This window comes from Meleagris gallopavo, chromosome 3 (assembly GCF_905368555.1).
Source record: "Meleagris gallopavo chromosome 3, MGAL_WU_HG_1.1, whole genome shotgun sequence".
NCBI lineage: Eukaryota > Metazoa > Chordata > Aves > Galliformes > Phasianidae > Meleagris > Meleagris gallopavo.
Window position 1 is genome coordinate 44,682,145 of NC_139406.1, and position 14,763 is coordinate 44,696,907.

Below are 14,763 nucleotides of genomic sequence, written 5' to 3' on the forward strand. Positions count from 1 at the left end.
CGATGTTTGACTCATTTTCCCAGTTAAGAGCTGTTCCTTTTTTAGGTCAAGCAACTTGTGTGTTGAAGAAGTTTGTTGATAAAGTGGATGAATGAAGAATACAAAGACTGCCTTCACTCTCACACAGTCCCAGCCCGTGCAGTTCTGTTTATCCGTGTGTGGTTTGTTTCTGAGTGTTTTCTTTAACGTTCTTTTTAACTACACCTCTTGGTAATTGCTGCAGTTCTGGCTCTCTCTTTCATCCTTTGGCTTTACAGTCCTAGGATCTGCAGGACTTCTTCCACATACTCAGGGCAGAAGGCACTCTGGCACACAAAATGCTAAGTACTGCATTCAGGATAAAGTTAGCTCATATAATTGGCTGTTCTTGGCCCTCCTTTCTCTTACTTCAGGATTAAAGAGGAAGGTACCAGCTGTTTGTGGTGTCCATGAGAGCAGAAAGAATGGCTAAATGGACTATTCTTTATTTCTTTATATTTCATTATCTGATTAGAAGAGTTTTATGGGGCAAGTGCAGCCTGGAGAAGCTCGGCATTGCAAGATGAGAAAGGTCATTCCCCTAACCACAAACTCACCCACAGAGAAGAAGGCAGAATAGAGCATGGATGGCCTCGCCTTGCTCCTTCCCTGAGTGTGCTGTCACCAGGTGTTTCTGGGGTTATCTGGGACAAAATCTTTGGAATGCTTATACTTTGGCTTTTTGAGGATGTGGCACTGAATATCATGATGAGGGAGCTGGGGTGACAGCATTTTGCTGATTACGCCAGTCAGATAAAAGAAGTGGAAGCACTCAACCTTTATCATAGCAAGACTGAATGGAAATCTATGCGACAAAGAAAACTTGCTTCTGTTGTTGCTAAAAGCTTGCAGGAAAACTTTTCCAGAGAAGGTCACAAGAATCTTTTATTATGTAATGCGGCAAACAATCTAAAGCTCTTTCTAACAGATGAATACATAAATAACACTAAATGCATGCAGTCATCGAGCACTAGATTTTTCATTCCTGTGTACAAGCCAGACCTTTGCAATAAACAAGCATTCCTTTGCTGAAGTAATTGGAACTGACCTATCTATGTACCTGCAGATAATTTGGCCCCACAATCTTTAAACTTTAGATTAACTTGCACTGAAGAAGTGAAATGTAAAAATGATAGTGTCTTGAGACAGTCAGTTCTTGAAAAAGTGAGTGCCTCAACATATGTTGAATAGCCCTTACATAAAAATATTTTCTTGTATACTTTTAAAGCAAACTCTCTAGAACTTTAGTGACTCATACACATCTTTAAAAAAAAAAGAATGTCTGCAGTAACGCAGGTATTACACAGTTTCCACAGAACCATCATCTTAAATTAAAGAAAAAGCCTCACAAATGACAATCATTCTAGAAATCTGAATAGCTTAGCCAACTGTTAAGTACATATATTCATCATTACTGAATGCACTACTGCTTTAAACATACATAATTCCAAAATAATCTTCTAGAAGTAAACACAGCAACGGCTATAAAACCTGAAATCGCAGACAAACTGAGCAGTATTTGTTGTATTAAAACTCTGATAAAATAGATTTTAATCATGTCCAGTTGTACAAATTCTAAAACAACCTGGAATGCCATTTGGCCTTCATGATTAATGTGTACTTTATCATTGTAAACAGAGCTTCCATAACAAGTCTAGAAAGTCTGCTTTTTGAAGCAACATTTAAACAATCAACATGCCCTTTCTCCCCTTTTATGTCATGGTGGCTGTGAGGGGATTCTAAATAAATCAACAGATAGCAGGATTTTTCATATTTGATTAGAGAAGAAGAATTTAATTGCAGAAAAAAAGTTGGAATACCTGAGTGACCTCAGGTATTAGCTTCACTGCCTTGAATGGGAGAACTTATGATCTCCTTATCCATTTCAGGAACTACAGGATCTTCTGTGACATGGCTGATGTGCTGATCAATACAACAACAGCAATAATTTATACTGCAAGTTTACTGTAGTTTCAAAACCTGCATTAACCAAGCCGGTGCTTGTAGGAGGATCAATACACAAGGCATCATTCTTAGCGACGTGTATAAAAGAAGTATGACTAAACTTCTAACACCCAATGAATACAGATTAAGATGATAACATGCATATGCAGAATGCACTCTGCAAGCTATGCCATGACATGCTTCAGAGTGTAATGTAAAATAAAATGCAATAAAATGTATTGAGAAATTCTTACTTTAATTTTCACTTTCTGTTTCACAAGGTATTTACATTAAGAGTTTGTAGGCAGCAGTCATTTTAAGACCTACTGAAAGGACCTCTGTAAATTTGCTGTCATGTGTTCGTTTTCATTAGTTCTATGGCTTCATGTTACTTTAAATCTCTCCTCCTATATTCTTACCACTCTTCCACTCATTTGGTGTACTCAATCTCCTAACTAGCTTCCTCTTATTGCCAGCAAAGCTGCTGATGCATCTCCACTGCTATAGGAATTAATAATCTTTAGTTCACAGTGCAATTAGAAGGAATTAAACTTTTTTTTTTTTTTAAGGCCTAATATGTTTGTGTTTAAACAGAAATAAGTCCAAATATTATTATTTTGATCCAGATGCTTGAATTCAGGACTACACCACAGCTTTATTGCATGAAGTAACACAAACATAAAATCTACTGAATTAGTTCCACTGTATCTGCTTTAATTGCTTTCTGATTTCTTCTCAGCTTGTTCAGACTTACCAAAACTGCTACTTTTTTTTTTAAAGTTGTCTGAATGACAATTTCCTAAATTCATCCATCCACCCATAGAAACATATCTAATACAGCAGTGAATGCTGCAAAATAAAAATAAAAATTAAATATTCTGAAAACATCACCCCCTAAAAAAATAACAATTTATGTATAAAGGAGAAACATCTTCAAACTCTGAAAAACCTGTATTTATCTCATCTATATTTTCCTCTGTTCAGAATATTGAGCTCATTACTGGTTATGATTCAAAATAACATAATCATTCCTCTGTTTTCTTCACTGAAAAGCAGGCATCTTTTATCACAACAGGTGTACGACTTACATGGTAACGTGCATCTTGCTATGAAATAAACCACAGCAAACTGGAAATTCATTAAGATGAATTATATAACATTAAAGAACTGAAGCTACGGTTTTCCAGTTTTTTTCTGTACTTCTCTCACGGCCAAGTAAATGTGAATACTTCATGGATGGTACAATACATATCCTGAAAAGTGGTTAACTTACTAAGAACTGATTATCTTATATTTGTGAAGTAAACAAGAAAAGAGAATATCATAGACAGTAGCTCAGCATAGAAAATGTGACATGCCCTTGAACTTAAAACACTGCAGTAAGCAATTACCTTAAAGAAGCCACCCACACAACAGAACTATGGCTTTGTTCCTTATCTTCAAAGAACGAGCCACTTGCATCTGGATCAAATCCTTTAAACAATACACGAACACTCAACATCAAAGCACTTCCATTTTCTTCAGTTATTTAATTTAATTAGAGCTAATACAGACATGAATTTAGACAGTGACTGCTGCGTAGAAAATCCCCAGAAAACATGTTCAAGAAATTAATCAATTTGGTTTTAATTTTATAAAGCCTTTTCCCCCAGTACCTGACAGGAGCGCCTCTGCTCTGTGCAGGTTTCAGTAAGACTGTCACAGTGCTGTCAGTTTGATTCAAAGGTGTCTCGAGTTCATATGGTGGCATAGAGGGTGCTAGAATAAGAAAGGAAAAGAAGCAAAAATAATCATTATTCCTGTATTTCTTCTTTTAGGAGCCATATCTTTATTTGAATATGTAATCCTAAAGACTTCTGCCAATATAAAGACTGTATAAAGCTCTAATATGCTTTCAGTTACAAGTATTAGACAATTTTTAAGTAAATTCAGTAAAAAAAAAAAAAAGAAATCCTAGCTCGCTGACAATTACTAGAGCCAACAGCTCCCAATACAGCTAAGTTTTCAGAAAGTACTCAGAGTACATAAGCTGGAAATGAATATATATATGTTTTATTTAAAGAAGACTACCTGCAAATGTGTATACAAAAGTGACTATATTTTTTGAAACTTTGAGTTCAGCTTTCTCAGTGTGTCAGCAATAGTTGGATATGCTTCTGGAGCTTGTCATTTGTGCTGTGGCTGTCATGGGCCTACTGTCCACCACAGATAACATTTATGATAATGAAATAGGATTATCACCATGAGAGCTTATCATAGTTTGAAGCCACACTCAATGGCACTTCTGCAAACTGTGTCTCCATTAAACAATTACAAATTACAAATGATTCCTCAGTTACAGTCTTCTACTGCTGTTACTTTTTTTCCAATGCTCTTGCCTAGTTCTGTTTTTACCACTATAATGAATGGAAAGCTGCTCAGTTAATTGTTTGTTTAGCAGTCTATCGTATACTTATTGTCCAGCTATTAACGATGATACACTGCTATAGACTTAAAAGGCTACAGAAGCAAACAGCGATCATTGCAGTGAACTTTTTCAACCACAGGAATGATGCAAGATAATGAACTTCCCTTAAATAATTCCATCTTATAACAGAAAATTTTTGAGGGTGGCGAAGATCTTTTCTTTAGTTCTAAGTTCTTCCAACAGCTAATTATCCTCATCGTTGAAGACTTATTTAGCATCTGAATTCACTTTGCTTAATATTTCAGATGCTGGACACTTTTGTGTACCACACTGAAGAAGTTATTCAGAGTACAGTGTGTTCTACATGCAGACAGTCTCACTGAATAACAAGGGACCCTGAAATCACCTAGTTCCAGCCCCCTGAAATCAGTTTTCACCAATTTCAGTTTTGTACATCTAGGATTTATCCAAATCCCGCCCCATTCTCAAGTTGGCTATCCCCAAGAAAATGAGGGAATGACAGAGTAAGTGTGAATCTGAAAGCTGTGTAAACATTTTCAAAACACTATCAGTATCATTTCTTGCCGTTGGTCTCCTGCATGCATCTTAACAAGTCCTGCAGTCTTACTGAGTTGCGACTCTTAGGTCCCTACAAGCAATGTTTATTAATCTTAATCTCTCTACACCAAAACTGTAAGACTGCCCAGGCTACGAGCTATGATTCTTCCACTCTTACCTTTGAACCTGGCTACTTTATCTCCTCTCCACAGATACCTGGACATTATCTATTTTTCCCGTTTTGTTCTATCTAGATAAGGATTCTTCCTCCCCCACACTGCCCACAAACAAAGAAGCAGCTTACGTTCCTGAAATGCATGAAATTCCTCTGGGTAAAAAAGGCAGCATAAAAAAATTCAGCATGCCCAGCTGACTTTTCACAAAGTTGTATGCAACAGAAAACAGAGTCTTCTAATACAACACGCCCATCAGTTTTGATAGCAGGCACGGCTACTAGCTCTCCTTTTAGTAGTGCATATTTACATACAGATCACTTCATCCATCAATGCCAATCACACAACTGTAGAATGAAACACGGCAACTATTTACAGTACAGAATAGTACTACTCATCAACTTAAGACAGAAAATCAAGGCTATGAAAATGCAGTCTAGAGTCAGACAAATTAACATAAAAGATCTGTTTAAAAATTGGTCAGAATGCATAGTTGCCACATCATCTGTTCTAAAATATAGACGCATCAAGAGCCCCAAAGTCTTACAAGTAAGATCAAAGGCCAATAGCACTGCAAAAAATGATACCATACTCAACAGCTAAAATTTCAGTTGTAGTTCTTCTATGATACTATGAAATGTATTCTGCTTGTATTTTACATAAATACACCAAGAGATTGCCTTTGACCTCTGGACAAATTTTAAACATATCCTGTTAGAACAGTAACAAAGATGAAATACTAGGAGAGTTGGGTGCAGAGAAGACGGCTTGCAAAACCTCACCAGATGGCTCTTTGGATCTTTGTCCCATTTCAAAGCATGGCTTTAATGTACACTCAGACAAATGAGTTTTTGTTGGTAACATACCGCATTTAAAAAAGAACAATTTAAACCATAGCACTACTCCCAAATGCACTCTATTCTCAGCAGCCTCCTTCTTACCTCATTCTAGTAAGGCCTGATTCTATCATAGTAAGTCCTATCAAGACTTACTATGTTAGAAATTCATTTCTGACACAGAAACATTTTGCTCAATGTGAGAAAAGGGAGAATGATCCCATCTTTACAGATCACCATTAATTACTGTTAGACATTCTTCCAAGAATAATTTTCCAACTTGAAAATTAGAATCTTTTTTTTTCTTTTTTTTTTTTCCTCTAGTAACCTCAATTAGCAATAATTTCCACCTCACATTAACTGCCCTTTCCTGTAATAAAAAGGAAGAGCTCTGTTTCTGATTAATACTTGTGAGAAAATGATCGATGGGGGAAAAATATACAGAAAGAGAATAAAAAAGAAAGATTTTGTATCCAAATGCTTTCTCTTATCTTTTCTGGAAAGCAAATTTGACATAAATAGACAAGGCAATTTTCTGTAGACATTATCAAGGTCCAACTCTCAGTTTAATTCCCAAGAAGACTGTAGGTAAGTGAAGAGTAAAGGGATTTAAATTTTAACTTTGCAAAAAAAAATTTGTCATTGATTTACATAAGGATTTTAGGATTTAATAGTATTACATCCCATCGGTTGGAGAAATTAAGTGTTCCTCTGCCTCTGGAAGGGCTTTAAAATATTGTTCATAGATCTGTAGAAGTGACAGAGTCATGCTGCTCTTATCTGAAAATCACAACTCCTGATGTTCTTGTCTAATATGGTTTTGTACCCACTTCAGTTCACACGCCTGCTAGGAGTGTATGCTGGCTGGCTGTCAGCTGCACTTTCTAACTGAGCACTGGACATATAGTGTATCTGCTCTACTCTAGATTGCTCATGGCTCATTAAAGAGATTTTCCAGCACTGTTACTGTACTAATTTAGAATTATGTCAAGGCTGAATAAGCTCTGAATGGAGCCCTCATCCTCATGTCCAAAAAACCCCTATGCTAAACGTTGTAACAGTAGCTGGCACTGACTGTAGGCACATAATTCATTGGGTATATTGTGTGGTAAGTTATAGCCATGAATAGGAATTTCAAATTACTAGCTGCTATTTAAACACTTGGGAAGTTTTTCAGTACGCTAATGTATGTCATTTTGACATCTTCAGGGATGAAGGCTTATTTTACTTTCAATTTGCTGCTCGTAAATTCCTAAAGAAGAGATAAGTAACAACAACAACAACAAAATTAACAATGTCATCATTAAATGCAAACAATGATGTTCTTTCGTTAAATACCTGATATTTTAGTGGTGAATTGATTTGTGATCGGAGGTCCAAAGCCTTTAGCTGTGCTGGCCCTGATGGTAAAAGAGTAGGTAGTGCCAGGATACAGTCCAAAAAAGAGATAGTGTGTTTCATTTCCTAGCTTTGAGACTCGTCCGCTTTGATTGGATAAATCTATTTCTGGGTCAAAGGAACTGACTGCTTTGTAGGTGATCTGCAAAAGAATAAGAAAGTTATAAACTGTCTTGAGCAGATGGACAAAGATTGCATTTTTATCCAGTAAACCCTTCTGATGTATGTGCTGTCAGACATTTTATGATAAGCTATCTTACTCTCTTATTCTCTTCAAATCCTGAATCCCATGAAGGGACATAGAAACTTAGCCATAACTGGTATGAGTTATTACTTTTATAGATACGGAGACTTAGAGGCAAGCTAGATTAAAACTCTAAAGGATGGGTTCAGGCTTACATTAATTCCTTTAAGATGCTGCCTTTAACAGTGTCATTTTTTGAACCCGTCTTACAGTTGGTTTTGATCAGCAACAATAGCAAAAACAAAACAACAGAGTAAAAGCACATAAACAAATAATGAAAGAAGCGGCTCCTACTTCTAACTGATTTGACTGCAATTACACTTTGCTCTGAATAAGATTATCCTTAGAAGATGATAAAGGCAGCTTAAGGCAAATTTTTCAGAAAGCTGGTAGAGCTTATATTTTAGTCTAAAGCTTAGATATTGTAATTGCTAATTTGGAAATTTTCAGGTTATTATATTGTACCTAGGTCAGATTGTCCTTTGGAGGAAAAGAGAGATAAAACACTAAGTAATATATGCGAAATGTATATTGTATCCTCATTTCCTTCTTTGACTCAAGCAAAATTTTCAGTTTTCATTAGAAATGTTAATATAAGTTCACAGCAAAACTTGATCCAGATTTTTTATATTAATTACTAATTTCCACATATCATAATGAGAACTTAAAAAAGAGAAATATATTTAAAAAATTATTAATTTCTCCTTTTTACTTACAAAGTTTCATTCGTATGTGAATTTCAGCACTTTATGTAACAAAGTAATAACTAACACTCTTTTTTGTTGTAATTATTACACAGTACATTATTACACATAATTCTAATTAAGAAGATGAGCACAAAAAATACTTACAAGCATGTAAGTGTTGACATTATACATCTTTAAAAATTGCCATATTACATTTTTGTAATTTTTTTTTTTTTTTGGTATAGCAATTAATTACTGGACAGATAAGTAGCTGATATTCAATAATTAAGTTCTTCCAGGTGTCAGGAAGAACAAAATAAAAAAAAGGTGTTTTGGCTGGTTAAAATGAACTTGCGTTGTTTCTTTGTTTCATTCCTACTTATAAGCAAAGTCTGCAGTGGTTTTTACAGTATTTGTTAGCATTCTGGTAAATGTAAATTCTTTGTTCAGGAGTTTAAAGTCATAATTACATTACCCACATTTTAAAATACTAACACATAAAGAAAGCATCTCATGCTGCAGTCTTTGGAATAACCCTTTAAAAAATGGCCACCAGCTGAAGAGGTTGCCTAGGAAAGAGCAACCTCGTTATTAGGTAAGAGTAAAGCAAAGCTTACATCTCAGACAAACTGAATGTCTTCAACTTTCAGCTAAAGTACCCAGCAATCTTGTGCTTGCTTTCCCTTTGGCACTACAACTCCTTCACCTCAGGTTGTGTATTGCCCTGTGACAGGTGACAGGTGATGGGAAGGTGCATTCACCCCTTGCTGCAACTCTTGGGCTGACTCACTCCCTTGCAGGCCTTTCAGCTCAAGAGATTTTCCAATCCGTTATTATCTCCAGGCTGCACTGTCCCCTATCCTTCCTTGGGGAGTGCTCGTAGAATGACAGAATCAAGTGAGTTGGAAGAGACCTTCAAATGGCATCTAGTCCAACTCCCCTGCAATGAACATGGACACTTACAGATAGGTCAGGTTGCTCAGAGCTTGGTTCAGCCTGACCTTGAATGCTTCCAAGGACAGGGCATCCACCACTTCTCTCAGCAACCTGTTCCAGGGCCTTGCTATCCTTATCATAAAAATCAACTTTCTTTTATGCAGTCTAAATCTCTCCTGTTTCACTTGTAACCATTTTCCCTTGTCGTATCACAACAGACCCTGCTCATGAATCTGTCCCCTTCTATTTTATAGTTTCCCTTTAGATACTGAAAGGCTGCTATCCACAGCTTTCTCTTCTCCAGGCTGAACAGCCCCAGCTCTCTCAGACTGTCCTTGTAGGGAGGTGTTCCACATCTTGGATCATTTTTGCGGCCTACCTCTGGATGTGCTCCAACAAATCCATGTCTCTCCTGTACTAAGGACTCTAAATCTTGATGCAGTACTCCAGATGTGATCTCTCCAGTGCAAAGTAGAGGGATGAATCACCTCCCTCGACATGCTGGCCACACTTTTTCTGGTGCAGCCCAGCATACAGTTGACTTTTTGGGCCGTCAGAGTACATTGGTGGCTCATGTCCAGCTTGCCATCAACCAGCACCTCCAAGTCCTTTACGGCAGGGCTGTGCTCAATCCTTTTGTCCCTGAGCTTATATTGACAGCAGGGGTTGCCATGACTCAGGTGCAACATTTTGCACTAGGCTTTGTTGAACTTCATGAGATTCTCCTAGGCCCTCAGCTTGAGCCTGTGTAGTCTCACACAGTTTGGTGCCATCCACAAACTTGCTGAGGGCGCACACAATCACAATCACAATTGTTGATGTCACTGATGAAGAAATTAAAGAGTAAAAGTCCCAGTGCTGACCCCTGAGAGAAACCACTCATTACTGATCTTCATCTGGACATTGATTCCCTGATCACTACTGCCTGGGTATGATCTTGCAACCAGCTCCTCATGCATCAAATGGTCTACTCATCAAATCCGTATCTTTCCAATTTAGAGAGAAGGAAGTTATGAGTGCAAATGTCAAACTGAAGACCAGATGATACCAGTGGCTCTTCCCTTTTCCAATGATGCAGTTAAGTCATCACAGAAGGCCACTAGGTTGGTCAACAAGGACTTGCCCTGGGTGAAGCCATGCTAGTTGTCTTGTATTACCTCCCTCTCTTCCATGTGCCTTAGCATAGCTTTCAGAAGAATCTGTTCTATGAACTTCCCTGGCACAGAAAAGAGGCTAACAAGTTCGTAGTACCCTGAATTGTTCTTTCTACCCTTCTTAAAAATAGGCACGACACTGTCTTTTTTCCACTCACCAGGGACTTCACCTGATTGCCATGACTTTTCAAATATCACTGAGAGTGGCCTGGTGACTATGTCATCCAATTCCCTCAAGACTCTGGGATGCATCTCCTTGGGACACACAGATTTACGAACATTCAGGTTCCTCAACTGGTCACAAACCTAATCTTCAGTTACAGCAGAAGGGACTTTGCTTCCCCAATCCCCAACTTCTGACCCAACTGCTTGAGGGCTATGTTAAGAGCAGTTGTCAGTGAAGACTGTGGCGGAAAAATGAAGTACTTGAGCCTTTACCTTGTCCACTGTCATCAGCCTAGCTGTGTTGCTCACTATAGGGGAGAGTATGCATTCTTGGTGTCTTTCCTTATGGTTGATGTACCTGTATAAGCCTTTCTTGATCTTCTTTGCACTCCTTGCTCAGTGCAGTTCTAGTTTGGTAATGGCCTTCCTAATCTGTTCATGTTCAGCCACCTCACTGGACCAAGCTGGCAGTTAGAACAAAAACTGGTTTGGATGTATATGTCTTGCTGATACCTTTCAGTTAGAAATTAATGAAATCAAGTTTCTACTTTAAAGGATTGCTTAGCTCTCTCTACCCTGCTCTGAGAAGTGCAAGATAAACAGCAGAAGATACCAGTATTATACTTTCAACATTCTCTTTGCTATTGGAATGGTAGGTTCTTTTGGTGTTCAAAGACTTGCTGACCTGAATACCTTTGAAACTTAAGCCAACCTATTTTTTTCTACCTCTCAAAACACCTGTACAACTGTCATTACAGCTGATGAAGTTATAAAGATGTATTTCAGAATGAGCTGCATATACATATACATATACACTGCATGTACTTTTCCAGCAATACAGTAAGACATGAATGCATTTTTAGTAGCAGGTGATTTGCCTGTGTGTGTTTCTATGTATCTGAAGCTAAACCTCAATAAAAACATTAGCATATTTACTAGAACATTCAGATCCATGCAGATAGGCAATTTTTGAACTAGCTGGAAAGTAGTTAGTTTTATAAAAAAAAAAAAAAATCAATCTATACTTTTTCGTAACATTTAATCCTTTTATAATAAAACAGTTTTCAAAACAGTATCAATAGGTTACCATTTAATTTAACTTTTCTCTTACACCATATCTCATTTAGGTGGTGTGTTTTTTTTTTAAACAAAGCATTTCAATACCAATTTTGTAGTAAGGTCAGGTAAGAGGCTTAACAGTGATTACTGTCTGACAGCTTAATCTGTGCAGTCTTTTGTCAATTTTTCTAAAAGGTATTCAGGCAGAGGTAACGTGAGGAAAAGCAGCGATTTTTAGACATCTACAACATATAATTTTGTTGAATTTGCATTAAAAATCATAGATTTTTAAAAAAATTATGCCCGCCTGTTTCTATTACAATAGGCTTCCTGTAATGAGTCTCACCTAAATGTGAAGATGACTGTCTTCACTGCATTATGCCTTCTCTTATAAAAATAATCTACTAACATCTATCTTTCAGTCTTAAATATTAATTCCACACTACTAGGTAGAATACGATATCATATGGCTCTAAATATAGCAGTTTTCTTCAAGTTGATAACTCAGTACCTTTCTTGGGAGTTGCAGTAATCCATTTCTATATTACACATTTGATTTTATTACTTTGTAAGTGCTACTATCTTCAAAATGAGTACTTATTTCACAGAAACTGGGAAAAACATTTTCTTTCAATTACATACTAATTATGCACTTCCAAAAATCAATACAATACATGAAGGGAAAAACATGACCAAATCTTGATACCTCATACAAAGTAATCACACCATATGTTTGCACTGGCTCTCTCCACTGAAGAAAAATTTTCTCTTCAAAGGTACTCCCTTGAATGGATTCAAGTGGTACAGCACTTGGAACTAATGAATAAAAAATGGAGAAACAAATATAAAAGCAATCCATCCATTTTGTTGAGACACAAAATAGCAATTGTTGAGATACAGTTCATCTTCCATGGAATTTGTTAAACATATCATATATATATAATATATATATAATCACTTCTTCCCCATCTCCCTAAGTTAAACACCTCAACTGCATATAATATGTTAGAAAATTAGACCCACAATTATTTCCCAAAGATTGAAGCAGAGACCAGGGCAGAAAGAAGCAAAGACTCAGCAGAGAATAGTTTATTTTACAAGATAGTGCTGTTAAGGAAATTTGCGTCAACTTCAGTATAAAAAGGAGTTAGTGAGAATTGCACTTTTCTAGTAGAACACTACTGATGAAGAAAGAAATAATTCAACTTATTGAATAAGAAACTAGATGATGTCTCAGGGATAAATTCTTGTAAATAAAAATAGAGTCATACCTACTTATCAATGACATTACTGTTCTGTACTGAAAGATACAAACATTTATGTATGAAAATGGAAGAAGACTGAAATAACAAGGTACAGCTTTAGCTTACTGAACTAGGAATGCCAGCCTTGGAAATGTGAGTCACATTTTGCACATAATGCTGATGCTCACTGACTATAGGCCTGATGTCCTTAAACATGATGAACACACGGAACTTGTGATGCAGACAAACTGAAAACCTGACATTCATCTTAAAGATTCTTACTTTAGGAGAATGAATGGTGAACAGACAGGGACATCAGAAGAGTCTGATAAAGGATGCTCTCAGATATCTACTTCCTTTTTTTTCTGTTTGTTCTACAACTGTCTTATCCCAGAGCCAATGTCAACACAGTTCTCACCCAAGAGGGTGTGTTAACAGCACATGGACATATATCTGAAATTCTATTTTTGTAACAGTATATGAAATACAATGTAAAAAGAAAATCTTCAAAAACGCACTGCTAGGAATCATAAAGCTATCATACAGCTCACTGATAGGTGAGCACTTTCACCTGATGTGCATGTGAAAGTTCAGTAAGACGATATATATTTTTCATATGCTAGAAGGCGGAAACTAATTGCTACAACAGTTGAAACAACTTCTTGGACCCCTTTCTGAGTTCCATCTATATAACTAAAGTATAGGAAGAGAGGACCTACAAGATAGACATCTGGTGACTACTTCCTGTTTCTAGGTCTGATACAGTATTTTTCTTCTTCTGTTCCTCCATGTTGTTGGTCTAGGAGTGAAATGGTTTAAACGGAGTTTAAATTGAGACTTCAGAAGCAAATCTCCCTACCTCTCTACAGTGTCCCCTGTAGGAATTCCTTAGACAAGAAGAAGCTCCAAGGACACTGATAGCTTCTGAATTTGCTTACCAGTCCTACATGGACCAGTGAAATTGTGCCATTAGTGAAATCCTAAGTCTGGGCACAAAGTCTTCCTTCAAAGTATGAGAAAACCAATACCTATTTGGAATAATAGGGCTAATAATAAACATGTAAAGGGAGAAAAATTAAATATAGCACAAGTAAGGTAAAAGTATGACAAAGCATGGTGATAACTCTATAAAAGTACTAAAGGCCATAAACTCTGAGCATTTACACCATCAGGGAGGTCAAACACTCAAAGAGCTTCTCCCTCGAGAGGCTGTAGGATATTTATCCATGGAAATACTGAACGCTCAACAGAACATAGCCCTTCCAACATACATTATAATGCAATTTGAAGATCACAGTGATTATCTGGGTCATATTTCATTGCTGTGTTACACACAGATGCATATGTTTTACTGAAAGTGTACAATACACTAAAAAGCTGTATTTTTTTTTTAGTATTTATAGAAACATTGCAAAGACAGAATCATATATTTTCAGTGTTGATATTTCAAAATTGATTAATAATATGGAAAGAATATTAAAAAAAAGTATTCTCTGAACCACTGATGCTGGTTTTTAAGATGTCTTAGTATACTATGAAGTTCCAGAAGACCAGGAATAAATACTATATAAATTTTAAAGAACATATAGAAATGGTACATATGTCAGTAAGATCCTTTGCTTTTGCATCCTACAATTGAACTGAATAAAAACAAGGAGATGACAGCAAAATTAATTTTAATTAAACAATTTTTATGTTAGCTATGCTTGGTAAAATCTGTTGCATTAGCAACCTAAATTCCTAAATTCTTTAATTTATTCCCTCATATATTTTGATTAGAAATTAATACTATACAAAACCATTACAGTACATATTAAATGATTTAATAGTTTTAAATGATACTCTTCAAGTATTTATTATAAAGGAAACTTGTCATTGCTGATTTTTTTTTCTAGAAATCTTTCCAAAATGTTTGCAGTAAATCCATTATTAATTTGGAAG

The 14,763-nt window shown here is 36.3% G+C and overlaps 1 protein-coding gene across 6 annotated transcripts in view; it reads right to left on the minus strand.

The window, feature by feature from the left end:
- Positions 1-14,763, minus strand: part of PTPRM (protein tyrosine phosphatase receptor type M) — a 454,600-nt gene that overhangs the window by 194,454 nt on the left and 245,383 nt on the right. For all 6 annotated transcript variants that reach the window (XM_085220805.1, XM_085220804.1, XM_085220803.1 and 3 more), the window contains exons 9-11: positions 12,285-12,394; positions 7,275-7,476; positions 3,618-3,720 (exon numbers count right to left, since the gene is read on the minus strand). In XM_085220805.1, the coding sequence (XP_085076931.1) occupies positions 3,618-3,720; positions 7,275-7,476; positions 12,285-12,394 (415 nt within the window). The remainder of the gene's footprint in view (positions 1-3,617; positions 3,721-7,274; positions 7,477-12,284; positions 12,395-14,763) is intronic.